This window comes from Lates calcarifer, linkage group LG14, assembly GCF_001640805.2.
Source record: "Lates calcarifer isolate ASB-BC8 linkage group LG14, TLL_Latcal_v3, whole genome shotgun sequence".
Taxonomy (NCBI): Eukaryota; Metazoa; Chordata; class Actinopteri; family Centropomidae; genus Lates; species Lates calcarifer.
The window spans coordinates 6185190-6212260 of NC_066846.1; the positions used below are offsets into that span (position 1 = coordinate 6185190).

The 27071-nt window shown below is 41.2% G+C and overlaps 1 protein-coding gene across 3 annotated transcripts in view; it reads left to right on the forward strand.

The window, feature by feature from the left end:
* LOC108888772 (sodium/calcium exchanger 3) overlaps nucleotides 1-27071 on the forward strand; it is an 88851-nt gene that overhangs the window by 12453 nt on the left and 49327 nt on the right. For 2 of the 3 annotated variants that reach the window (XM_018684930.2, XM_018684931.2), the window contains exons 2-4: nucleotides 25248-25507; nucleotides 26547-26686; nucleotides 26911-27063. In XM_018684930.2, coding sequence (XP_018540446.1) covers nucleotides 25248-25507; nucleotides 26547-26686; nucleotides 26911-27063 — 553 coding nt within the window. Of the gene's footprint in view, nucleotides 1-4799; nucleotides 4908-25247; nucleotides 25508-26546; nucleotides 26687-26910; nucleotides 27064-27071 lie in introns of all 3 variants that reach the window. The other variant, XM_018684932.2, reaches the window with a different exon arrangement.

The following is a 27071-nucleotide window of genomic DNA, read 5'->3' on the forward strand; positions in this document are numbered from 1 at the left end:
AGCCTTAATTTGACCCATTTGTGAAAGCAAGAACTCCCTAATCGAACTATGGAATGCACACACACACACACACACACACTCTCTCTCTCACACACGCCTTTTAGGGACATGAGAAACTGTGATGGACAGCAATTTGAAAAGTAGCCGTTAAGTGGTCAGTCGTTATTATCAGCACAGTTGTTGACACATTTATTGAATTATGGTTATTTATGTCATTTTAATAAAAAACAATACAGAGTTGTTGTAGTGTATTTTAAATTTACATCCTACCTGTTTTGCTTTGACCTCATTAATTACAAATTAAGCATACATTATTTCAGATCATTGCCTTATAGTTACGTATTATCATCTTATAAAGTTTATATGGAGAATATGTTCGCAAACAATTGCAAATTCATGCATTCAGCAGACTGTTTAAAACCAGGTGTTTGTTGCAGCTGGAAATTAAACCGATAAGAGCCTCAAGGTCAAACCGAAACATTAAAATTGCAGCCTGGAAAACCAAGACAGGGGTGATAATTCTGCTAATTATTATTACCACAGTTTGCCTGTCACTTGACCAATATAAATCCAGTATTCACTTTTCTTTCCTTGCTCTGGTTGGTCTCTAGCTGGTGCTCTATGCCTCTCTGCTGAGCAGGTAATGTACAGTGCCTGCTGTGGCTGGATAGGATGCTGGTGAGGTCTGGTGAGACTGAACCAAAACATTAAAGGTGCAGGTTTTAAAACCAAAACAATGAGCTGACAATAAAGTGATCTGTAGAGCTGCAATCAGGTGATAATTCTCTGTGGAGTCATCACTATGAGTGACCCCTTTATATATTAAACATATTTATTTAATCCATTGCTCATATTGAAATATTAAATATTGCAGCTTTAAGATTTTAGATTTATAGCCTTTGGGGAGCCGTTACTTACAGTTCATTTCAGTATGATATGAAAAGCTGCAGAAAATTGAAACTTGCTTGACATAATCCCTTTAAGTGAACATTTTGGCAGCTTCAATATACAGTATTAGAAATGCAGCTGCAAACACAGACTGTTCTGAAGACTCAGGTTGTTGGTGTGTTCAAGGACAGGAAGCTTACTCAGATCTTAAAAGTTGGATAGCACTTGAATCAAACACAGTGCCCTGGCTCACACCTACAATACGTCACCATGTATTGGCAAAGAATAACTCAAAATATCCACTGATGGATTAAAGATCTCAAGCAAGTGAGTGAGAAAAGTTGAGAAAAGTTTCTAACAGCTACACATATGAGAGTTGACAACTACAACTCCAGTCCTCTAGAGCGTGTTTGAAACATGTTTGATTCCTTGCTTAAAGGCACCGTAGCTCTAAATCTTGAGATAGTAGAGGATTTTAATTATTTGTTTCTTCTAGTCACATTTACAAAGCCAGTCAAGGGATTTGAACTGGCAACTTTCCAGTCACGAGTTCGTGCTCCTCTAACCTGGCTGCTACCTCCGTCCCCTGGTGAACCTCTCCCTGCTCTCGGAGCTGTATTGCCTGGAGCTGTTGGTCAAAGGCAGCAGTTTAATTCATATTTTAAAAGAGAAATGACAGGCAGGCAGAAAGTTGATTTCATTCCGATTTACTCTGAAATCTTCTGTATACATGGTGTGTGTTTTTATTGACCTCCTTCACCTGCCCTGTCAAACGGTGCCCCAGTTAGATGCGAGAAAACAATATTGATCTGAAGATAGAAAAGCAGCTGGGGGGCTTGGGCTAAACTCATTTCATGGAGGGTTTCTCATTTTTCTTGTGTCTGTCTCACTCTGGCTTCCTCTCTTTGTCACACACACACACACACACACACACAATCACCCGCTTCTCTCATACCCATAATGATAACGTTAAAGACTTTTGTATCTCATTAATCACCATGGCAACAGTTTTGGACCTACTTTCTACTCTCCCCTTTGTTTAACTCTCTCTTGCTTACACACACACACTCACACACACACACACACACACACTGGGAGATTATGGTTTCATTCTCCTCCATTATACAGCCATCTATACTCAGTACTGTGCTTGATATTGTTGGATGTTACATGCTGCTGATGCACGCTCATTGTTGCTCAGATTTTGTTGCTACAGGATGTGCTGTGGATTCTGAGTGATTATATATATATGTGTGTGTGCGTATGTGTGTGTGTGTATCTAGGAATAAGTGTTAGTGAGTGTGTGGGGAACTGTGGAAGCAGAATGAATGATTGTCTGCTGGAAGCTGTGGCAGGTGTGTAACCCCCTAAGGGCAGAGTTACATTGTTAACAGAGTAGTGCTACATCCTTTGTGTGTGTATGTCTGTGTGTGTGTGCTCCAGGGGCATCCACATCACTGGGTAATATGGATTGGTAATGTAGGTTTTATAAATGTAGAACTCAAGGGTGTGTGTGTATGTGTGTGTGTGTATCTGTACTGTAAAGCAGGTGAGAACAGCCCAAGATGTCTCTGAGCGAGAGCAGATGGGAACTCAAATGTTATTGGAGCGTATGCTACATGACTCATTTAGAGTGTGTACGTTCCTGCTGCTCACTGTGTATGTATGTGCGGTTGTCATCCTGACAGGGTTATGAAAACACAATTTCACACCAGCCAAAGCACAAAACAGCAAGTGATATGAGGTATGGACAGGGCTACATACAGGAACTATTTAATGGATTACAAAGTAGGCTGGAGTGAACTTTGAATCCAGATTATTGGTCTGACTTTAGAGCTATGCTAAACATGAATTTTGATCAATCAGAAAAGCAAAGTAAGTGAAATAAATGATAAATCCATACATCCATTCTTTACTTTTGTTACTTTAGACGTGCTGATAGTTGGATTTTGTTACCCTCACAAACAGGTTCCAGTCCTTGCTAACATGCTGCTTTCTGCTATAATATTTCACACATTAAACTCTAATAACTTTCATTCATGCTGGTGATCACTGGTGATCAATAGTGTGCTTTGACTTGCTGGTCTGTTATTTACAACACCTGTTTACCTCTGTATGCTGTGTCTACTGCCTATCCTGAGGTTTGGGGTCATTTTGCCAAGAAGCCATCAGTTCAGTCAGTCCTGCCACTTCAACAGTCAGAGGAGTGATTTGTGTTTAAGACAGTTGTAGTTGCCAAATCCTGTTGGCCAGATGAAGTTACTTTTCCCTCTTGGCAGTAGACTGTCTGCTGTATAAAGGCTGTGGTGTGTTTTCTGCACTTGGGTCCAACATTATAGGACCCAAGTTGCACCGGTGTTGCTTGTTAATTTTGTCATTTTCGGTGGCTTTCTTTCAGTCAGTTCATTCTTAGATCACTCCTCCCTCAGAGCTGCAGGGATTCACAGTTGATTCTTGGACGCTTGCTATTGTAGAATTTTGATCTCTGGTTGAAAATTGGTTGAGACACTCTCCTGCTGCACCAGACTGAAAAACATTAAATCAAAAATACTCCTGAAGGTGGGGGAGTGGGTGGGGTGGGGGTATTGCTCTCAGCAGGGATTGAGGATTTGAGACACGGTCAAAATCTATAACAACTCCAGATTGGTGTTGTTATGGTGGAATATCAATCATGTTTTTCAACTGCACAGACTCACACACTTGAATGGGTTTTTGGACGTGACATTTGAGAACAGAATATAACCCAGCTTACTGACTCTAGGGCTCATCATTTTGTGTGATTGTTTTTTTTCCTCTGTGAAACATCTGCACCTAAAACCACATTAAACACCTGTTGGTGATTTACCTTGCAATTCCTGGACACATTTTGTTGTTTTTTTATTTTCCTCTTCTTTTTTCCGACAGACTGCACAGACGTGTTGTGTTTGAAGAGAGTGAAAGCTGTGACGTGTAGCGTTTGTCTCTGGCTCTGCAGATGACAAGACAAATGTGATGCTGCTGGCATGTTTGGTGCCTGAGGCATGATTGCCAGCCTTCTTAAATGACCTCTGGCATAGTAAAGCATGCGATGACCACTGCTTAGAGGGAGAAACACAAAACAGTGGCTTTTATAAAACAGGAGGCTGAAAACACGTTTAAGATCAGTTCCACTTTCAGTAAACAGAAGTGATTCAGCAGAAAACACACAAGTGCGCCAGGCAGCCAAGCCTTGTGGTCTTGTTGAAGCAAAGACATCACCACTAGATGACTCGCAGTCAGACCTGTCATCTGCTCACCCGCCTGGCTGCTGATATTGAGTGCTCCTGCGGGCACGAGAGGCTGAATGGGAGGAGGGGGCACTGAGTGGTGCCATGGCAGAAAGAAAGGGGCCCTGAGAAAATATTTAACAGCTTCACTTGTTGTTACTGTATTGTCACCACTGCTATTCCACATGTAACAGCCCCAGTGAATTCATCAAGTCCTGGTGAGTGCTATTCCTAAAGGAATAATCAAACACTGCCCTTTAGTTTGGCCCTGCCTCCTTCACATATCTGAAAATCAATTACATTGGGGTGGGTGGGTGTGGTGGTAGGCTAAGGTGATGAGCGGCCAACCACAAAGCTTTTCTGGAGTCTCTTGCTAGCTGTTTCAGTCTTTATGCTAAGTGAATCACCTCTTGGCTCTAGCTCCATAATTGGTGCACAGACATGACTGTGGATTCAGTCTTCTTATTTAAATTGCAACAAAAAAAAAAAGAAAAAAAAGGCACATTTCCCAAAATGTTAAAGTGCACCTTTAACTTGTGGAAATCAGAAGTAGAAATGGTATGTTCAGGAAAAGTGTCATTTAACTGGTTCATCTCAAATAACTCCAGAGAGGCAGCATTGTAAAAGAATTCAAGAATGTGTTTTTCTTTGTTTTCGTACTGGCAGTGTCAAGCAAAGTGTGTGATGTCCTCCTCCAGAGAGCACACGGTGCAGGTCAGATAGCAAGGTCATGGCAAAGTCAAACTCCCAGCTGTGAACAGTGTCTGAAGACAGGTATGAGTCATCCCCTCGACCACCTTAAACACCTTTGAAAACATTCAGTCTGTGTGTGTGTGTGTATGTGTGTGTGCTTGTGAGCGCACACAGGTTATTGACTCTCTGTGTCTGTTGGCAATGCAGACAGCCAAATAGGCAGTCAGCTGCAACAGTGAGTCACTCAGTCACTCTCGACTCAATACGGTGCCATTTAGACAACACCGCAACTCACTCTGAGGTGTGACTGTGTGTGTGTACATGTGTGTGTTTGTCTTGTATATGTGGACTTTTCGCATTTCAGCCATGTATTTGTATGTGTTTTTTTTGCCTCTCTGTGCCTGTCTTTAGCATAAGCTACGTGTCTCTGTGTTGGCAAACAGTACATTACATGTGCGAGTCTATGTGCGTGTGCTGGCGTGTGTCTGTATTTGAAAGTAAGCTCCATGTTTCTGTTTGACCTTTGGAATTCCCTTGGTCTGTCGCACACCGCTGCTTTACTATAGATCCACACACACCATTCATTGTGTGAGAGAAAGAGTGTGTGTGTGTGTGTGTGTGTGTGTGTGTGTGTGCGTGCGTGCGCACCGCAGAGCTAGAAAGAGGGAGAGGGCGAGAGCAAGAGATGACATAAAGGTTTAATTTTGGAGGTGAATTTGTGCAATTTTTTATATTGTTTACGTGTGTAATTTATCGCAATGTCACTGAATTGAATTAAAGGAAAAGAGTAAAAAGGACAAAGTTACAGAGAGAGAAATAGAAACACACAGAGAGAAATAGAGGTAGAGCTGTACAGCTGGCCAGCTCATAGCCCTCAGGTCAAAGGTCATTTGAATGCTCACAGTTTTAATGAAATAACCCTTTAACTGCTTTCTAATGGCTGCTGAATGTGTGCGGTGGTTTTATTACCAGCGGGCTCTCGCCTTGTGCATATGGATCGTGGCTCAGATAAGTATCTGAATCCTTGCACTGGTTCACCATAGGATCAATAATGAATACATGAGTAGGTAATTGAAATGCATTCCCGAAGGGGGCGAGAGGTGAGTCAGATACAAATGAAGTCCTTCTAATTTGATTGGGCCAGAATAATTAAAAATGTCTTTTTCATTAGTTGCCAACTGCAACAAAATAGATGAGGTCGTGTTTTCTTTCTTTCTTTGATTAGTTGGTTCTTTCTTCAGGTCTCTGGGTCTTTGCTAATCTTCTTCTTTGCTCGTCCATCTGTTCTTTGCTTTACATTCGTCTCCTTTCTTTTTTTTTTTTCTCTCTCTTTCTTCCATAATTTGTGTTTGTGAAAACATTCATTTAAAATCTCTATGTGTGATATATTTAATTAGAAATTACTTCCTTGGTTCTAAATCATTTAACATGGCAACTAATTCCAGTGTTGACATAATTAGTTTTGTTGATTATGCTGACTTACCCACTGTCTAATTTGTAGCCATATGTTCCAAAGATGCTGATGTGTGCAGATGGTGCTGTTTTATTGCACTGGTGAATGTACAAATCAATAAAGCCAGAAAGAGGGAAATGGAGTGAGCACTTGAAGACGACAGGAAAACTGAAAGATTGGAGTCATGAGGCAACAGTGTCATTAAGGGAAGAGGCAGAAAACAGGAACTGCATGGCAGGTGGAAGTGGGTGAGGTACGGAAGGTTGTATGGCAAAAAGGGACTGATGAAACTGAGGAAAGAAGATGTAGAAAAAAGTATGAAGAGAGGAAAATTTAGCAACCACAGTATAAGTGACTGCAGACAGATGTGACTGGAGGAGGTAGAGAGAAGGTGGCAGGTAGAGGTGGAGTGAGAAGTAAAAGAGGTGAGAAGAGGGGTGAGATTAACTGAAATGAGAGCCCGATGCAAAGTGGAGTACGGGGCTGCTGCAGGAGGTGGAGAATGGATGGATGATTGCTATGGAGATGGAGTGTGGGACAAGATTAAACCTAATTAGAACATTATAATGACTTTGTAAGGTGAAACGAATAGATGGAAACCATTATGTTGGAGATAAAGAATGGAGACAGGCCAGTTCTTTAATGAAGAATAACACTGAGTCTAAGCAGGGTCATTTTTTGGGGGAAAATCTTGTGCAAGGATGTAACGGACTAAGAGGAGCTCAGGCGGAGAAATGAATGAAAAGAGATGAAGAGAATAAACAAGGGCGATAGAGATGGAGACGGAGTTGAAAGCAGAGATATTTATCAAAATGGCAGAGAAGACAAATTAGTTATGAACAGGCTAATATTTTAAGACCAAAATATCTCAACAGCTACTGGACAATTTGTCATGAAGTTTAATGGATGCATGTCCCCCTCAGGATAAATTTGATGTATTTCTTGTTTCTATATGTGTGGTTGGCAAACCAGCGCATGTTTTCAGCTCTTGCCCTCGGTGTGCTTTGGCCTTGCTCTGCTCTGCTCATCAGCACATCGTGAAATTTGGAGACATGCTGTCTCATCTAATGTGACACTTAAGAACGATCTACATCAGGGGCTGAAACTGAGGTCTCTCAGCTTTAACTCAGAGCTGGTGCCATACAAAGAGCAGAGTTTACATAGTATTAACTTGTTAACAGCTCTGTGTGCGTGTGTGTATATATATATATATATATATATATATCTCCAGGGAAGTGTTCCTCTGACAGGCAGTCATGGCTGAATGAAGTGAAGGAAGCTTAAACAACCTCTAGTCACTGTTCTGCATATTCCCAACATACATGCACACATACAGTATACTGCTTCATATCTGTCCAGTAAATGCTCTTGTCTCCTGTGTGCACAGTCATGCATAGAAATGTATGAGTGCCATTACCTTCACACCGCTGTTGAGTTTAGAATATTGGAATTTAATGGAGGTATATCAGAAGGAGCTTGTATATTACATTCAGTACAACATTTAGCCCCGGCCCCGGCAATACAACTGTACAAAAAGTCATTCTAGCAGATGACGACTGGGGCCCAGTGGTTAATAAGGTGAGGCTGCAGCCGCAAGATTGTCAGTTTGAATCCCAGGTGAAGCTGAAGTGTCTGGATGAAGAGAATGAGTGAGAGACACACACATATGCCCAGATCCACACACACTTTGCCCTCCCTCAGCAGCTACCATCACCCTGCCCTTGAACAAGACACTGAAGTTCTGAGGCCGACAGTGCAGAACTGTGAGTGTGAAGGTTGGTGAAAAAAGGCAGCTGTGCTTAATCGACCTTTTCTAGCTGAAGGTTAAAGTAATAATGTTTGACATTTTTATATAGATGTCCATTTTAATGCCCTATGCTTACTGATACAGAGATTTAACCCATATGCAGATTTGACTTTAGGAGAGCAGGACCACACTGATGTTTACACACAACTCAGTTTGTTCATAATAACACAGCTATTGATGAGTTGGTTGACAGATACATCAGTTGGTTCCTGCAGGTGGGATGTCAGCTTTCTGCTGGGACTGAGCGAGCAAAAATGTTTTTCAAGGATTTAATACTCACTTTGTTTGTTTGTTTTCCACAATCATCTTTAAGGAGTTTCACCACCATTAGCAGTTCATTAGCTCCTCCATTTCCTTTATGCATTTGATTGTGGGACAATCAAATAACACATTCAAAAATCAAGCAAATTTAGCCTGCGTACAGACATCGTTGAATGTGCTTGGTTTCGTCACTTTTTCAGTGCGAACATGATAAATACTCAAAACCTGCTTTGTGTTAGTGTGCAGTATGGATTTGGGACATAGATTTGGTTTCAGGAGGAAGAGGAAGGAAAGTAATGCGACAAGACAGCCCCAAAGTCACTGATTAATTGAAAGTGATTTTGGGAAATGACACAACTGTAGAAGGAACTTCACAGCCCTTCATTTGGATGTTTACAGTCTCTCAAATGCATTTAATATTTCAGCTTATAATTTAATGCAGGGCTTGGTTCAAGAGCTCCAGAGACTCATATACTTTACTGTTAGTCAAAGGCAAGGCGTCTCAGAGATTTGTTAGGGAGCTGTGATAGAGGGGCATCTGCATCTTAATTGATTTGAGGCTGGATATTTTGAAATTTATGTGAACATAACTAAATTATTCATGTGCAGGAATATGTGTGCGTATTAGCAGTTGGTGTGCATGATGTCTGTGTGAGATATTGGAAGTACATGTAAATGTTTCTTCTGTGTTTCTATAGAAACAGAGTGTACTTTTGAGTGCTTATTCTCTATCTGTGTGCTGTTAGTGTCAGAGACTGTGTTTGGGTGAGTTATTCTGTGGTCTTCTAACATTAATTGTAACAATAGTGTGCGTATACGTGTGTGCGTGTGCGTGCGCGCGCGCGTGTGTGTGTGTGTGTTTCCCTGCAGCTAGGCCAGATGGTGGTGTCAAGTACAGACCACTGCTCTGACATCACCACGCCACAGACGCACTCTGTCTGTGTGTGCGTGCGCATATTTTCTATGAGTGTGTGCTGATGGACCAATCAGAAGGTCAGGGTGACTCAGGGACTAACAGCACCTGTTTGTAAGAATGCCTATCTAACTTTGCCGCTCCTGTTTTTTTCTTTCCCTCTCTTTGTCTCTCTGCAGCAGAGGGGTGGTTTCACCCATGGCTGCACACACTCGATGAGCGTGCTCAGCATAATGAACGAACACACACTCACACACACACACACACACACACACACACACACACAGTCTCATGCGGGCAGCAGCAGTAATTAACAGCTAACTGCAAGAAGCCATTATCATTACAGGAACGAGGTGGGATCAGACGCTCCTACCTACATAATGGACAATTAGTCTCTGCATCGTCAAGCGTCCGGCAGAAAACTCGGCTGGTCGCAACATCCACTAGATCTGCACTGATATTAGTGTATTTCTGACAGGAAATTCTAAAGCCTTTTCTCACAGTGAAGACAGTAATGGGCATTTTTGATGGGGGTCATTGTGGTAATTTGGAGTACAAAATAGATTTCACCGTAATTTCTCCTTTTCTTCCAAGAACTTTTGACATTTTTCGAGGCATTACCAGTGATTTGGCCCGGGCCCAGGGTCATGAAAAAGTTTCTTTAAATAAAAGAGACAATTTCCGATTCATCAGAAGAAATGGGCTAAATGTTAAAATGACTTTGGCCATTTCCAGTGCCATTTTATCAAAGGCGCTACTTTGTCTCTACAAAGTTCACTGGAAGATATAAGATCACATTTAAAGGTCTGTGTCAGACAGAGGTATAAAAAATTCAATTTTGATCAATGTCTTAGCCCTTTGAAAAACGATATAATGGGTTTCTGGAAAAACCAGACATTTTCATGTAATTTTACCACAACTCTGTCTCATCACAGCTGCGGTACTGATGTCGACTGACAATGTTTTAAAGACAAAGCGTTTAAACAGTTCATTCTTCAGCATTTCCCATATTGTTTAGAGTTGTTCTGTTGACATTTCTTTTTGTGTTTTACAACATGTTGAGTACGCAACACACAGTCTTATCTGACAATATCTGATGCTAGGCAAGTTGTTTTGTATCTTTATTTCCTGAATCATTTATAGAACTAATATAAATTATAGCATTCATGTCAGTAACAAATGAAATGCAAAGCTAAACCTACAATAACTGATTGTTTTGGCCACTAGGGGGCAGCAGAGACAAGCTGTAAACACAACACTGACATTATCGTTGTTGATATAGCGAATTTGCTAGCAAACACCAGGTAGTTGCGAATGGCAAAATAAAGAGATAAATCTCTGTGGATTCATCATTACGAGTGACACCTTTTACATCACATATATTTATTTGATCCATTGCTGTAACAAATATATAGATTTTTAGTGCTTTACCCCCTTCAGAACCGACAGTGTTAGTACGGTACCTGCTTCTCTACTTGTTGAATTGATTTCAGCATTTGAGCCTTCCGAAAAAGTAACTCGGGGTAATCTTATTTTATATTTATTTATTTTTTTTTACCTGATTTACTTTAATCTCTTGTGGTTGCAGTATCAGTTCCACTTTGTCACAGTGTAATGGCTAATCTGAGATAGAGTGCATTTTAAAATTAAGCATCCCAAGCTTGCCTGCTAGCCAGAGATGAATGCATTAGAGGCCAGACAAATTGGGTGAAATTGTCCCCCCACCACTCCGGTCTGGGCTAATGGAGCCACTATGAAGGCCATGGCCAAACCGCCCTGCATGGCTGCTGCTGAAATTGATCCCTGCCTGCACACGAATCCACTGCTCAGATTGTGCTTGAGCAAAATCTGAACAGAATCTTTTTTTTTTATAATTTCATACAAGTAAATTCTGAGAATATCTGAGTAGTATAATTCTTAGAACAATTAGAGTATACTGTGGTGTTGCATGCTGCATTTTTCACTCCACAGATGATTGGAGGGTTTTAAGGATTTCGTGCAGGATGAAGCATCTTACTAAAGGCTTATATATGAGTCAAGACTGTGTGTATGTGTGTGTGTGTGTATAGGATTTTTATTCCTCCTCAAGGTTAAAATGGAAATCCACACCATCCATATTAGTCAGGCTATATATCTCCTTTAGCTCCTGACTTCTCCTCCTTTTTTATAGCACTCCCTCATTTCCCCTGCTCACTGCTGCACTTGATGCTTCCTTCTTTTGTCAGTCACATCGTAAATATAAACTGTTGTTTTCTAATCTCCTCTCTCAGCCTCGTCCTCCATTGATTGTGGATACGGTTAATTAAAATAATTTATTCCTAATGAGTCAAACACTGATTACCTTGTTCCAGTTGTAGAAACAACCTCTTGCGATGCTTTCGGACAGACCTTCAAATGCGAGGTCAGAATAATCAGACTGTACTCAGACCACACTGCCTTGCCATTGCACCAGGGCTGATTCGAGTGAGATTGCAGCTATAGCTGTAGCCCCAAGAGGTTTTGCACCAAACGACTGGAAAATAGCCGGTTCTGCTGCCAACTTCTTCTCTCACAGAGAGAAGAATATCAAGGACTGAGCTGTAGATTTCCTGAGCATTATGGGGCTTATGTTTCAGAGATGTCTCACAAAGAAAGCTTTCCTAGGGGAGAGAGGATACACTGTGTATGTATACACTACTTTTGTACACATTTACAGTTTATATGTTTTGGATGGATACCTGGCTTTAAAATGTAAGTGTAAAAGGCATTGGTGAATGTATCTGTCTCTCTGATGAGTAATCTTTACTCTTCTAATTGAAACCATGTCAAGTGGCTCTGAAATTACACTGAACTGTCCCAAGCCAAGTGTTTTAGTTACCTAAACCTGACCATACTTTAACCAGTTTATTTGCCATAACCATGATCTTTGCCTAACCTTAGCCATAATGATATTGTCATGTGCAGATGTTGTTGAGAGCAAGTATTTTGTAAACACAGGTTTTAGATGCAAAACGTTGTAAAAAAAAAAACGCTGTCGTTGTCATGACTGTAGTCCAGGTCCAGTTAATAGTTGTTAGCTAGCTAGCAGGTCATTTTTTCACACAATTCTTCTAGCAATATTTGGCAGTTATACTACATTACCTTAACTACCAAACTTCCAGAGACTGCACTGGCCTGTGAAGAGATTTTGTCAAAGTGGCCATAGTTGGAACTGCATGTCACATTAGTGTTATTAGTGTAATATAAAGTAAGTACAAGTGAGCAACAGTGAGGGATTCTCTAGTTTCTTACATAAAGATTTTTTGGATCCTGTTTGCCTTTTATTGTGCAAGAGGGCGATAAATGACCTGTTTTACTATTTCAAGTTGTGCAATTTGGACCAATGAAAATTTAAAGGTCTTCAGGAGGAGAGTCAGCAGTCAGATTTGTGATAAAACTAATGGCTAGGTGAAAACAAAAGTAAACTCTTTGCTTCTAGGTTTCATGTCAATATGAAACACTGCACTCTTCTCTAATCAATGTTCACACAAGTAACGGGCTAATCCTTCCACTGAGCTCCCCAAATAGTCAATAAAGACAGAGTGCGGAGTATGCCACCCAAACTGTGCTGATACCAGAGAGGAGACTGTCGGAGTGAGCTTGTTGACATTATTTGAATGATGAGCATTCGAGGGTGAATCTGAGCAGTGAGACAGCAGGTTGAAATTCTACATCCCTACAAACAGTGCTGTGTCCTCGATCTTTCACATTGCTGTCTAGTTTCATTTTTCTGTGTGTGTATGTGAAGGTGTGTGACCTTGAAGTAAGAAGGTCCATTCAGCTGTTGATTGCCAGGCCTCTCTGGCGTCTCGCTGCTGGTAATGCCGTGAATTGATTTGCTGCCAAGCCCAAAAATTTTCCCCTCCTAATCTAAATCTCTCTCTCGCCTTTTTGCCTCCTCTTTCTTTTCGATGCCTTCCTCTCCCTCGCTCTGTCTTTGTCTCTTTCTTCCCAGCCTTGCAGTCTGCTCTCAAACTGGATTTAACCGCCAACCTCGCTCATCTGTGGCTAAGCCTGTGCTACAGCACGCGTGTGGATGTGTGTGTTTATAGGAGTGTGTGTTACTCGACTAATTGCACCTGTTAAAACTCTTGCCAACCCCATTGCTTAACTGTCCTAGTCATTACAACACTGACAGCAAAGGTCTATTCACATTCATTTGCATTTTACAGATGCTGTTTGCGTCATGCATGTGAAGAAGATAAAAAGTGATGTGTGTGTGTGTGTGTGTGTATGTGTGTGTGTGTGTGTGTGTGTGTGTACGTACCTGTTACAGCTCAAACCGACCAGCAGCTATTCAGCCTGGCAGGAACAGTGATTATTCTGTTCTTCATAATAAATAAAAAGAGGTTCGCTCTACTTCACATTGTGTTCATCCAATCTGTGTGTGTGTGTGTGTGTGTGTGTATGCTTAATTGTCTATGCAACAGTAAAATTTTAGTGCTCCCTCTCCTCATATCAAACAGTACATATGCCCACCAACTCACACACCCACACACCCATGAATAGAGCTACCCTCCCACTCATAATTACAGCAGGGACGCTCTCACTGGTTTTTATTAGCAGGTTTGGGCAGACTGTGAGCGCAGATGCATGTTTTGGACCTTGGTATTTGGCGGGGTTAAGAATAGAACAAAGTTTTAAAGATGATGAAAAAAGTATTAATAGATAAGAAAAAGAAATCTGTCTATAGCGTCACTTGAGCAAAACATGCAGCTCCTGAGCATGTTGAGTTTTGGTTTAAATGCATGTCTGAAACAGCCTCTCCCCACACTTTTCCAACAGGTCTGTGGTTGGACAACATGTCATATGAACTAGTTTCTTTCAAGCACACCCCAGTCTTACTCTTCTTTTTTTCCACACCTATAAAATGTAATAACACAGCCTGTGATTTACACTGTAATTTTATTGAATTGATAGGTACCTATAAAATATCTACTACCTCCTGCTGGTGCTTAAATGCAGTTACAGTAGGAGGAAACAAGACTATGGGGGTAGTAAGTGCACAGTAAGTGGGCTGTAATATAATGCACAGCTATTCTCCCGTTTTCACTTTTTAATCACACAATAAGGAAAAGGATGTTAACACCATTTTCCCTAAACTTTAACCTCGTTTCCCAGCACTGCACCATTTAGTCAGTATTTACAAAAAATACTCATGTTATAATTAATTTCTTCTTTGTCCCCCCTTTGATACCTGATCAATAATACCAAATTACACTGCAATGTGAGCTGTGTTATAAAAAAATGTTACCAGATCTGCAGGTCTTTCTCATGCAGCAAGCACTATTATTGTCTTGTTTGTAACACCTTATTCTAACCACATTCATAACCGTCTATAGACAGTTCATGAATGTTTTTTTTAACACACCGTAATATAATTGTAAGCACATATAAAAGCAATTCTAAGTGTTTATTAATGTATTTGTTAGCATATGTAAATATCTATAAGTAGTGTACAGTATAAACAGATAATGAATGTTATATGTCACTTATTAATGATATGTACTCTTATGAAGAATTTATAAGGAGTATATAAACTGTTAATAGTAAAAAAATAAGCTAGTTTATAACACTCTGATGTAGTTGTAAGCATGTAGCAGAGCCCAGACTGGATCATTTTATTCTTCTACTGCTCTTTCTTTTAGGAAATCCAGTGTGTGCAGTGACATTTGCTTCTGCTTGTTACTGTAATCTCCACTTAACAATCTAATTTATGAGGAAAACCCTTTTATCTAATTGATTTAGATAATGTCATCCCTATGAATAATCTGCTAACATTACTCTCTGGTTTCTCCCATCTGGCTGACACGCATACACACACACACACACAATGAGTGCATCACCCACTCATTTCATACCCATAATGATAATGATAATAACTTTCCTATCCCATTAATCACTGTGGTAACGCCACAACAGCACAGAGGCCTGTTCGGTCTCTGCTCCCCACTCTCATTTTCCTTTTTTCCCCCCATCATCCCTTCTGTCATTTGAATTTAACACTATATGACAGATTAGCTCCTTTTGAACCACACTCAATATAAGTGCTGCCCTACTCATTGTTCAGTATTAGTGCCAAAATATTTGCAGCTTTAAAGTTAGAGGTTTCGACTGTATCACACTGCAGCTGAAAACGTTCGTTATGACTTTTTAATTTACTTAGAGTCACAAACCTAAGTGCAAACAAATTGTTCTTGTGGATATATATTATAAACAGCATTCATCCACCTGCAGCAACCTCTAATCAATACATTTGATTATCTCTTCTTAAAGTATGGGTTGTCCTTCCCCTACCACTTTGTGTTCCTCATACAGGCTGATAACTGAATAATTAGATAAATGAGTGTTTGTATGTGGACATACTGAATGTCTGCATCATTTTTTGTATCTTAATGTATGATTCTTCTGCACTTAACTATTATTTAACATAACTATTCTGTCAATTGTGATCATCTTTTTAACTAGGGAGAAGTATAATGCACTGTCTGAGGGTAATGGACTCTGTTATGTTTGAAAACCACTTTAATGACAGTTTTGTGTGTGCAAGCCTGTGTGTGTGTGTTTCCATTGGTTATCTTTTTACCTGAGTATGATACTGCTATTTTTAAGGGGAAAAACAACAACAGTAGCTTTAATCTGAAAACAAAAAGAAGAGATAAATACATTTGAGACTGAGGCCATTTTGGCCAGAATTAAATCCACTTTTGAACTGCTGTACAATGTATCTGAAACTGAAATCACTGGCTTTCTACAGCCGTTTACTAAATGACAAAATGATAATATAGTTATATAAAATGATATTGCGATATAAAATAAAATTAATAAAATAAAATTAGTCTTTTTGTAGTGGTTTTGAGTCTCTTTGTAGTTGTTTTGTGTCTCTTTATAGTTGTTTTGAGTCTCTTTGCAGTTGTTTTGAGTCTCTGTGGAGATGTTTTGTGTTTCTTTGTGGTTATTTTTGCCAGTTCAGTAATCCATCTGTGAGTGACAGGCAGAGTGACAGGATAGATGAACAGAGAGAAGAGGAACAGAAAATAGATACAGTGCATATATATAGGAACTAAAAAGTGACAGTGAGAATGGAACATGGTTGGCCGTATGCCGTTACCATGGTGACTAATGGGATACCAAAGTTATTATCACTGTATAGCATGAAGAGAGTGGGTGACGCTGTGAGTGTGTAGAAAGATACAGATAAGAGGGTGTGTTTAAAGAAGAGAGTACTTGTGCAGACAAGGTGGAAAAACCGCATGTTGGTAAGTGTGTGTGACGTGACGAAAGTAAGTGTGTGTGCGCATTGACAGGTATATTATGTGTGTGTCCCTACTTCACTACTCAGGAATATAAGAGAGAGATCGGGGGGGGGGGGGATTAATGCAACTTCCAATTATTCTTCCTGTGTTTGCATTCTCTTCCTCTTTCCCTCTTTTTTCCTCCTTTTCTCCCTTCATCCTCTTCCTCCCCCTGTCAAACACACATTCACGTGCAAGCAAATGACCTCTCCCTTTTTCTCTCTTTCTCTTTCCTCTAAGCTCTCAGTGACAAGGGGATTTTCTTTAGCCTTTTTATTAAGATTGCTGTTGGGGATGGAGGGAGGACTGGATGAAAAGCACGGACAAGAGACAGAGAGAGAGAGGAACAGGTTGTAGAAGTATGAATGAGATGCAGCGAATGGAAGATGGATGGAACGAAAGAGGAAGGAATAAAAGAAAGAGCGGAAGAGAAGGTAGAGTGACGGGGGAAACTGAAGAGTTTGTGTGTGAGAGAGAATAGATGAGAGGGAAAAGGAGAGCAGCGGGAGGTGAGGAGAGGGAGAAGTGGGAGCAAACAGATGGGGGAGAAATGGGTGAGAATGATAGGAAAGAAAGGGGAAAGGAAGCAAGAGAAACTTGCATCATTCATCTGAAACAAGCCCGGGGGATGAGGAGGATGTTTGTGATGATAAACTCTTCACCCTCACTGACTTTGGTGCACACACACACACACACACACACACACACACACACACGTTCTCCTCATTTGCTTCTTGCTGGCCAGCTTTTGTCACAGATGTAACTTGAGTTGTTCATTGTGTTTTGTTTAAAGCACTGAGGAATCCTCATGCTAATTCATTAGTTATTTATCAGCACTGTTCGCTGAAATAAATAGTGGTGTAATCTATCACTTGCAACCATATTTGATGAATTAGTTTTTTCCTGGAAGGTGCCTGAAACATGAATGTGTATATAAAGAAAGAAAAATCCACATTGCATCTTTGAATTAGATGGATAATGGTTCAGAGGGTGATCCAGTTCTCTATCTATCATCGCCTGACGATGCTCTGTTCTCCCAGTATCACCACTCAACAGTATGGTGCTCACACATCCATAGTTGCTTGAGCTCCCAAGCACCCACATAATTGGCACCCATGCTTACAGACGTTAATTAAAGAAGTGAAAAATTATCTTCAGTTCAAATTTATCTTTTCATATCTGATGTACAGCAATAATTGAACTTCAATACACTAACACGGCGGCTCTCAAAGTAGCTGGGATCTGCGTCATCTTTGCATGTTGCCTGATTAGCGGAAGGCACATTTCCTAACACTTGTAAATGTAAATGCATGCCCGCCACTGCTCCTGGGCTAAATTCAGACTCATTTATGCACACTTCCTGAGATAAATATTCAAATAAACAAACTTCCACCTCCAGATTTGTTAGATTTTAATGCCTCTGGCCACTGCCATACAACACCCCTAGAAAACAACGGACACACACAACCTTGAAAACACGCGTACACACACACAAACTCCACCCACAGCCAGCCTCATCATATCATGCATCATCTTCTCCCGTATTAATGTCACAGCCCATTAAAACCCTTTTAACCCCATTTGGCTGATGTCCTCGCCTACACAAACTTTCAGATGGTTATGCAGCATGCTGATGAAGGGACAGAGACGAAGACAGAAAACACTGCTAAAGAAAGGAGAACTTTGGCTGCAGGACCACAGTTTGATACTTTATATATTTTTGTGCAACATAAGAACAGCTCTGAAAAGAACTAGATCTCCTCATGGAGGATAAAAAACATTCAAATACAGAGAGAAATAGACATAAAGGGAAAGGAACACAGTTGAGTTTTGCTGGAGGCAGGATAATATTAACCTACATTGACTCGGTAGCCTGTGGTGAATTTGTATGCAACAAATGAAGGAGCCAGACTCTTTTGGGAGCAGAGAGCAGCAAGACTTCTGTACTCATGAACTTCACTTCACCTTCTCCTGTTTCTTACATTATTCCAATGGCCAACAAACCATCTTACAGTGCAGCCACATGATAAAAACAGGAGGTATTTTCGGTATTTTCAAATTAAGAGCAGGTTTTTTGAGGGATAAAACGAAAAGAAAGGGTTGGAATGTGGGAGAAAGAGTGAAGTTGTGACCAAAAGCCGCGGGATTATACACAAGCTCTCTCTGTCTTTCTCTCTGTCTTAACCTTTGTGACCTTGGCTGGAGGCTTGATCCGACTTTCCACACATCGTATGACTCAAGCTGACATCTAAACATTACATGCGATGCTGCATGTGTGTATCACAGCATACCCTACCATATATATACAGTGCTTACTCTGAGTGTTGACTGCACTGTCAAATTGTACGGTAAACCTGTATAGTGTGTTTGCTCAATTATATACATGTGTCTTTTTGGTGGTGTGTGTGTGTTTGTGAAAAAGTGTGTTTGTCCTCAAAGTGATGGATGAGTCTGGAGGCAGATCAATGTTGAGCACAGTCCTGTAGGAAGAAATACTGAGTGGCCACAAGAGTACTGGCCACACACACACACACACACACACACACACACACACTGCTGACAGCCTGCAACTGTTGGCTGGTGAAGAATTTTTGTTTCAATAAACTTTGTTGCTCCAACTGCAAATGAAAAGTATAAATATTCATCCATAAATATTTATTAGATCCCACTCCCAGAAAAGATTGGCCATATTTGGTACCATTGTTTTGCTTCTTATGACTTTATAGCAGGATGCTTTTGCAACAGTGTCCTGAGATGAAAGAAGAGTAAGGAACAGGTGCATCAGCGGCTGCTTCAGGCTCCAGTGGGATGCATTTGCAAGCCCCCAAAAATCTGTGCTACGCTACAGTTTGTGCAACATTTTAAAAATGAAGCCTCCTCTACAACTGTCTAGACTCAATGGGCTGCATTCACTGACACCATAAAATCTTTCGATCTCACTGTAAAGATGTCGTGAGTGTGATAGACAGCTGTCTGTCTGTCTGCAGATTGCATTCACTATCCTCTTTAGATCAACACACACACACACACATACGTATATCCTAAACTAAAAGCTCAGTGATGCATGTGCAACATTCTGCAGCCACTTTGAATGCTGTTTGGAGGGGATAGCCAGGCTGCATCCCTGATGTCGTTCTTCTCGTTCCACTGGGTTGCATCCACCATCGCCTCCAATCTGCACCGTGCTCCGGAGTATGGGAAGCACTTCACAACACTCTCTAACATGCTTGGACAGCTGTATCCACGGCCCAGTGGGGCGCGTTCACTATCGCCCTTAAATCTGCCTAATTACGCATCTCATCAGCTCTTCAGCCGCTCGATAGCTGTAATCCCAGAGCCACACACCCTCACATTCTGCCTCTCTTTCTCCACCTCTTTCTTTATCTCTGTGCATCTCCTTCCTGCCGTTCTTGGGTTTTTATCTCGGCCTCGCGTTTCTTTTTCCCTCTACCTTTCTCTCTTATTCTCCCCTCCCCCCTCTGCTTCCCTCTTCCCCCCCCCCCCCTCTCTGTTTGTTGCGTCATCCTCCTCTCATCTCTCCTCTAATCTTGTCCTAACCAAGTAACCAAGCTCTTTGAGCTCTGTGTACCACAGGCAGCCAGCGCCACTCTGCTCCCCCTCCCACAATAACTGCTCCCTCCTGGGTTTGCCTCGATGCCTCATTGCCTCCCCCTCCCCCCCCCTCCCCCCCAACTCTCCTAACCCCCCAAGCCTGGAGCTCCCATGGCTGCAGCCAAAGATCAGTCACGCATGTACACACACACACACACACACACACATATACACACACCACTTCCCAATGCACACGCTCACACCCAGCAAATTCTAATGGAGCACAGCAGCAGTAAAGTTGATAATAGTCCACACACACACACACACACATTCACACTAAGGATATGACCAAGATCAGTCACACTGGCTTTATCTTGTTCCTTTTCAGTTTCTGTGAAGAAGAGATAATAACTTTGTTAGAGATGGAGCGAATGAGGGAGGAAGGGATGGATAGAGGAGGAAGGAAAGGGGCAAATGGGGGAAGGTGGAGATGAAGCGCTGGAGTGGTAAGACGACAGAGGAACAGATGGGGACAGGGAAGATGGAGGAGATAGCCACAGAGAGGGGGTTTCAATAATGATAATAAGTCAGTTTATATAGAGTCTTAATCTATGTGAGAGAAATTGTCATTCCTCTTCACTTGTTTCTCATGAAACAGTGCCTTTAAAAATAATATGAGGCACATAAAAGTGCTATAAAGACAATAACATAACTCTGGATTCAAAGTTGAATAGAAAGGACTGACAAAATAAACTCATAGTCCTCAGAGAGTATATAAATCCAGCTCTAGCCGCTGCTGTGTTGTCGTTATATAAAATGTCTTTATCTGGAGGGGAGAGAGAGATTACAAAAAACAAAACACTACCTGCACTTTTCAGCTCACACTTTCCTCGGGGGGTGTTCGAGGAGTCACAGGTGATTTGTACTAAAAACAGTGATATGATCACGCTTCACTTCACTTCACTTCATTCAGCTTTTTACAGTGCAGTATTAGGCCATATTACATGTTTAGTCAGTGTTAGTGGAGTGAAAGGAAAGAAAGATGGAGGAGGAAAAAGGCGGGATGGACTAATGAAAATGGGAATGTTAGCTGAGCCTGTGAAGATGTGATGAATCAAATGTCATTTAACCCTGAGAGAACATTAGCCCTCTGCAGTGTGTGTGTGTGTGTGTGTGTGTGTGTGTGTGTGTGTGTGTGTGTGTGTGTGGTGATTCATGGCGCCAAACGAGGCAGAGCAGCAAACCACCACTGATTTGATATGAATCAACAATCACGGTCAGTGCTCTCACTGCTTTCAATAAACGGGTCGAAGCTTGTGTGTGTGTGTGTGTGTGTGTGAGATGTGCTTTACAGTGGGTGTGAATATGTGCGTTGCCTGCCCTCATCTCATCCTCCAGCCCCCTCTGGCCCATTGCTATACTTAACATTTTCCAAATTCACTTTTGAGGCAAACATTGTTAGTCTGGTTTATTCAGCTACTGCTTCTCCAGGCAGGTCATTTCTTCTTGTCAGCACTGTTTATTGTTTTGGTGTCCATTCTTTTTTTATTGCTTAAAGGTAACAGGTTTTGATTATTCTGTTTTTCTGTAAGGGCATCGAAGTTGTCATCCTTAAGATTTCAGTCCTGGTTGGTTTGGCGACTCTGTGGTAACAGCAGGTGGGATTTGAAGTTCTTTAAACTCAAAAAAGAGCCCAAAGTGACACACTTTTTGATGAATGATCACTGTCCTATAACCTTTGTGACAAATTCATAGCAAGAGTGAACAGTAAACACCGAGGCTGATGTCAGTCAGATGAAATTACAAACATTAACACTGGATTACATGCTGCATCATTTCCTTGTAAATCCCCACTGTGCGTGAGGGCAATTTAAATCCTGGGCAGGAATGGTGGACTCTACCACTCCCAATAAAAACTACTATAAAGACAGGTATGATAGAATCTAAAGACACTGAATGGCTGTTGTAAAATGCAGACTGTAAATACTATCAAAAACCAGGTCAGATCATCATCACCTGTTTTCTTTTCCTGACTTTTATTTTAAGACATCTTGCCACCCTGCCAAAATGAAAGTCGTCGCTTCCCTTCATCTCGCTCATTATATTGATGTCTACCAGCCTTTCACCTGCTGAGACAGGGTTGTAAACATGCATCATCCAATTATCAAATTATCCTATGCTATACACCCACATTCATACGCACCGATGCCGCGAACACCTGTTTGCTTTGATTGAAAGCAGAACGAAACAAAACTCGCAGGTGTGTGTTTTTGTGAGCGTGTCAGTACGCGCGCCCACATGAGCATCACTGTCAGTCAAGAGCAAAGTCGGGATAGGTCATGGTGTGTGTGTGTATTATCTGTCAGAGTGATTCATGTCTTACGAGGGAAAGCCTCGGGGAAATGACACACGCACATACATTAAGTACATACATGCACAAGGATTAAGAGGTCATTGTAAGCTTTGGATGTTGCCCCTGATGCACTGGTTTGAAAAGAATTAACAGTAAAATAAGATGGAGACAATGCAGATATGACTTATAAAATTCCCCAGTTATGTGTGTTAAGACTGTGCATTTTGAAAATGAGGCTAATAGTTGTGTGGAGCATGAATAAATCTGAGGAAATGTTCAGTACCATGACATAAAAGTGAGTTTATAAGCTGAAATTCAACCACATATGCATATTTAACCAGAGCCATTCAATTCTGCATTGAGACATTGTGTGTATTTACACCCAGTATTCATGTTTTATCACTATACACCCAAAGTTAAATTCTATAAAGAAGGAAAACTCGCTTTCTAGGAACAGCCCATGATTTTCTTTTACTATGTCTGTCTTCATTTATGCCAAGAAATATACATATTGCGCACTACAACAGCCACAGCTTTGTTTACAGATGAGGACGACACGTTAAAGAGCTGGACCGGGAGGAGGTGTGAAAAGAGAGAGCGAGCGGGGGGGTGGGTTGGAGGGGTTGGATGGAGAGGTGCTAGAGACGTGAAGTGGTGATTGTGTGTAGGCGGAGAGAGAGAGAGAGAGAGAGGAGGATATTAGCTTACGCGCAAACATGGAAAAGAAGTGGGGATGGGAGGATGAGCAGGGGGTGAAGGAGTCTGATGGAGAGGCGGAGAGGGAGGTGGAGGTGGAGAAGATGGCGGCTGAGGGCTGAGTGAGATGCATCAAGTCTTGAGAAAGGGGGAACTGGGGGATTTTGGGGGGAATTCTCAGCATCACAATGACATGATGATGATCACATTTAAGCAAGTTAGGAAGTTCAACTTAGGAAACATCTCGTCCAACAGAAGATCATAGATGAAAATGGAAGTTGATGCCCTTAGCAAAAAGTCAATTTGCTTTATTTAAAGAAGAGAATAAAAGAAACAAACAAGGAAAGAGAAGGAAAGAAGAGAGCGACTGAAGGAGTGGAGGGAGGCAGTGGTGGGGTAGATGGTGGAGGAGAGAAGCCAGTTGAGTATTGAAGTGACAGGTTGTTGTCAGAGCAGCGAGACCCTGGAAGATAGATGAAGACAGGGTCAGCAACTCCCTGCTAATGTCACGACAGATGACTAACTGTGCTTGTGTGTGTGTGTGTATGCGTGTGTTTGTGTGTGAATAGGTGTGTGTGTGTGTGTGTTTGTGTGAAGACGGGGTCAGCAATTTTTCGTCCAAGGCTGACTAACCCTGGTTATGGAGTGTGTGCGTGAAAACGTGTGTGTGTGTGTGAGAGAGTATGTGAGTACAAGGTCAGCAACTTTTGAACTACAAGGCTAACTGACACAGTTTGTGGTTGTGTATTTGTCTCTGTTTTGTGTGTGTACATGTGTGGACTTTTGTATGTATGTTTCTGTTCCTCTGTTTGCACTAATTTGACCTAACACTGCCAGTTCAAACTGGTCCCTTCCTGTTTTCAGTCTGTTCTCACTCACAGCACATTATCTCATCATGGAAACACATTACTGTTGTATCACTGCTCTCTGCTGCCTGTTCTCAGCTCAGCTTATGTTTACTGGCAAACTCTGTATATCATCATTTACAGCTGGCTGCACACACATGCAGGAGTCTATAATGACCGCTGTGTAAAGTTTCACACATGAAACGCTTGATTCAGGGCCATTATTTCCACTAGGGAACAGGGGGAGCACTGCAGAGTTTTAAACCTACTTTCAGTGTTGTGATTTGTGCTGAACAGTATGTCCATACAGTTCATATGAGAGAATATTCCCAAGTCAAAAGAGTCATCAAAGTTTGAAGATTTCAGCCTTCACTGTGCACTCACACCAAAAGATTGTTGAGCATTAACGCAGAGTCAGCCTGGGGATTTTCTGCCCTGAGTTTGGCCTCTTAGGCAGCACCTCCTCTGAGGCTACGCAGAAGTCTCTGCTTCTTCAGTAGAACTGTCAGCCAGGGACATTAACCCCAACTATACTCTTAATACTAAACTTTAAACCTGCATTAACTAACTTTTTGGCTACTTGGGAGACACAATTACACCTTTAATGCTCATATAGGAAACTGCTGTGGCGGTTATACAGTGAACTGCTCTGAGAGATTTCTATCTAACTAGAGCTTCATTAAAAACAAACCTGAAGTTCTAGTGCCCACATTACTAACAGAGTAATGTGTGTCTACTGTCTGCTGTGTGGTCCAGCTAAAAAAAAAAAGGCTCTATTGACTGTTCTGCAGTCCAGACTAAAAACAAGAGTTGATTGATTTTTTTTCTTCATCTGGGCTCTTGAGGAGCTCAGGCCGGCTACACCTACTTCAGCTTTATTACAGACTTTATTATTTTAACTTTATTACAGATGCTGGCTACAAGTGTGTCATCATTTACAGTGCTTCTACAGACTTGTTTTTTGTTTTATTTTTTTTTAGAGATGCTGTTATGTAATGACCTTTCATTATGGCTTTTATTACTTTTTCATTTCATTTGATCTGTTTTTAATCCACCATAAAGCAACCTTATTCTATAGAGCTCTACTAAAAATGAAGAATGTATTTATAATATATAATGTAATAGTAATGAATGCAGTTAAAAGTGAAAATAGTTCACTAAATGGTGTGATTGAAGTGTTGAATAACAACGCTCCCTCCTCCTCCACCATTTCTTTGTCTAACTCCAGGATTTGGACGCCACCCCACACCGAGCCAACACAGAAGAACCCAGTAGAGTCCAGTGAAGGCCTGGCTCCGTCAGCAGAAATGGCTCCAGCAGCCATGTCTATGCCTCCATCCTCTCTCACCTCCTTCCGCCCATCCCGCCTGTCCTCATCCCTCTTCTTCTTCTCCCTCTCTTTCTTTCTGCTCCTGTCATGTCCTGGATCGGTTCACGCAAGTTCATCTGAGAAAAATTGTTCGGCTAGTGGAGACGTCTGTCAGGAAGGTGAGTTGGTGTTATCTGTGATCGCACTGCAGTTTAATCCATATAGGAACGGATTAACATGATTATATAGGATAGATTTCTGTACTTAACCCTTACAACGAGTGCAGCTTGGACTAAAGGGTTAAAAGCCATATCTGTGTACTACCAATATAAGCTACAATTATGACGACTGAAGATGCTGACATTTTAGGTCGGTGAAGTTCACCATTAATACGCAGCAGTTTTCATAAAAAAACATACAGCCTAGTCTTAGGGGAGACACTGCATTCAATACCATCGTTCTTCCACTTTCCAACTGACTCATTTACAGTGTTTCAAGTGGATTATTCAATAAATTCCATTTCCTCTTCAGAAGCAATAATTAAACAAGAAACTCATGATTGATTATTATATTTATGTTATAATGGATGGAGGAGATGTATTGAATTACATGGCTGGACTACATTAATGCTTTTATAATTAGTCAGTGATAGTGTCCCGTAGATGTAATAGCCTCCATTGTATAGGTTGCGTTATCCATCAAGTATATATAGCACAGTGAATATACAGAGAAAAATAGACTGTACTTGGTAAATTTTTTAGAGTTTATTGTATATATCCCATGTCGTCTAAGGACTTCTTAATTTCTAAAGTAGCATAACCTCCTTGTATTTATTCAGTGTACCTTTGCACAGAATATTCTTAAAACACCCACATTAGCAACACCACACATTATGATGGTGACAGTGTTTCATTGCTTCCTGTGCAAAAAAAACAGTACTGTATCTGCCTCTTGTGCCAATTTACTGACCTGAGACCAGAGCGCATTGATCCATTTCAGTAAGTTCTAGTAGAAAAATAGGACCATATGGAAAATCCCCCACTTATTATAATCCTTAATCAGGTTGTACTGCCAGTGACCTTTTCATAAAATGGCCACAGTGGCAGACTATACAAGTTTAGAGACAGAGAGATCAGTGAGGTTATTACACAAAATTATTGCAACCAAATATTGCTTGTGATCTTTTGCTGCAAAACTCAGTTTGATTATCAATTTCAGGAGTGGTCCTGCCAGTGTGGAACCCTCAGAACCCCTCTGTAGGGGACAAAGTAGCACGGGCCATTGTTTATTTCGTAGCGCTCATCTACATGTTCCTGGGCATGAGCATTATAGCGGATCGATTCATGTCGTCTATAGAGGTAGGCAACACATTAATAAGTTCTTACTTTATTATCTGTTGAGTTTTTCCACAATATTACATGACCTTGTAGTAGATTAATGTAGTTATCTATAGTGCTCATATGTTATCACCAATGCCCCCTCACCTTACCTTTCCTTTTGATGCCTCTTCTACTTTCCTTTTGCTTCCTTTTCTTCCCTTGTTTCTTATCTTTTATGCTCCATTCTTGCTTCTCATCTCCAGGTCATAACCTCCCAGGAGAAGGAGATCACCATAAAGAAACCGAATGGTGAGACCACCACGGCCACGGTCAGGATCTGGAATGAGACCGTTTCTAATCTCACTCTAATGGCTTTGGGTTCTAGTGCCCCAGAGATACTGCTGTCTGTTATTGAGGTCGGTAC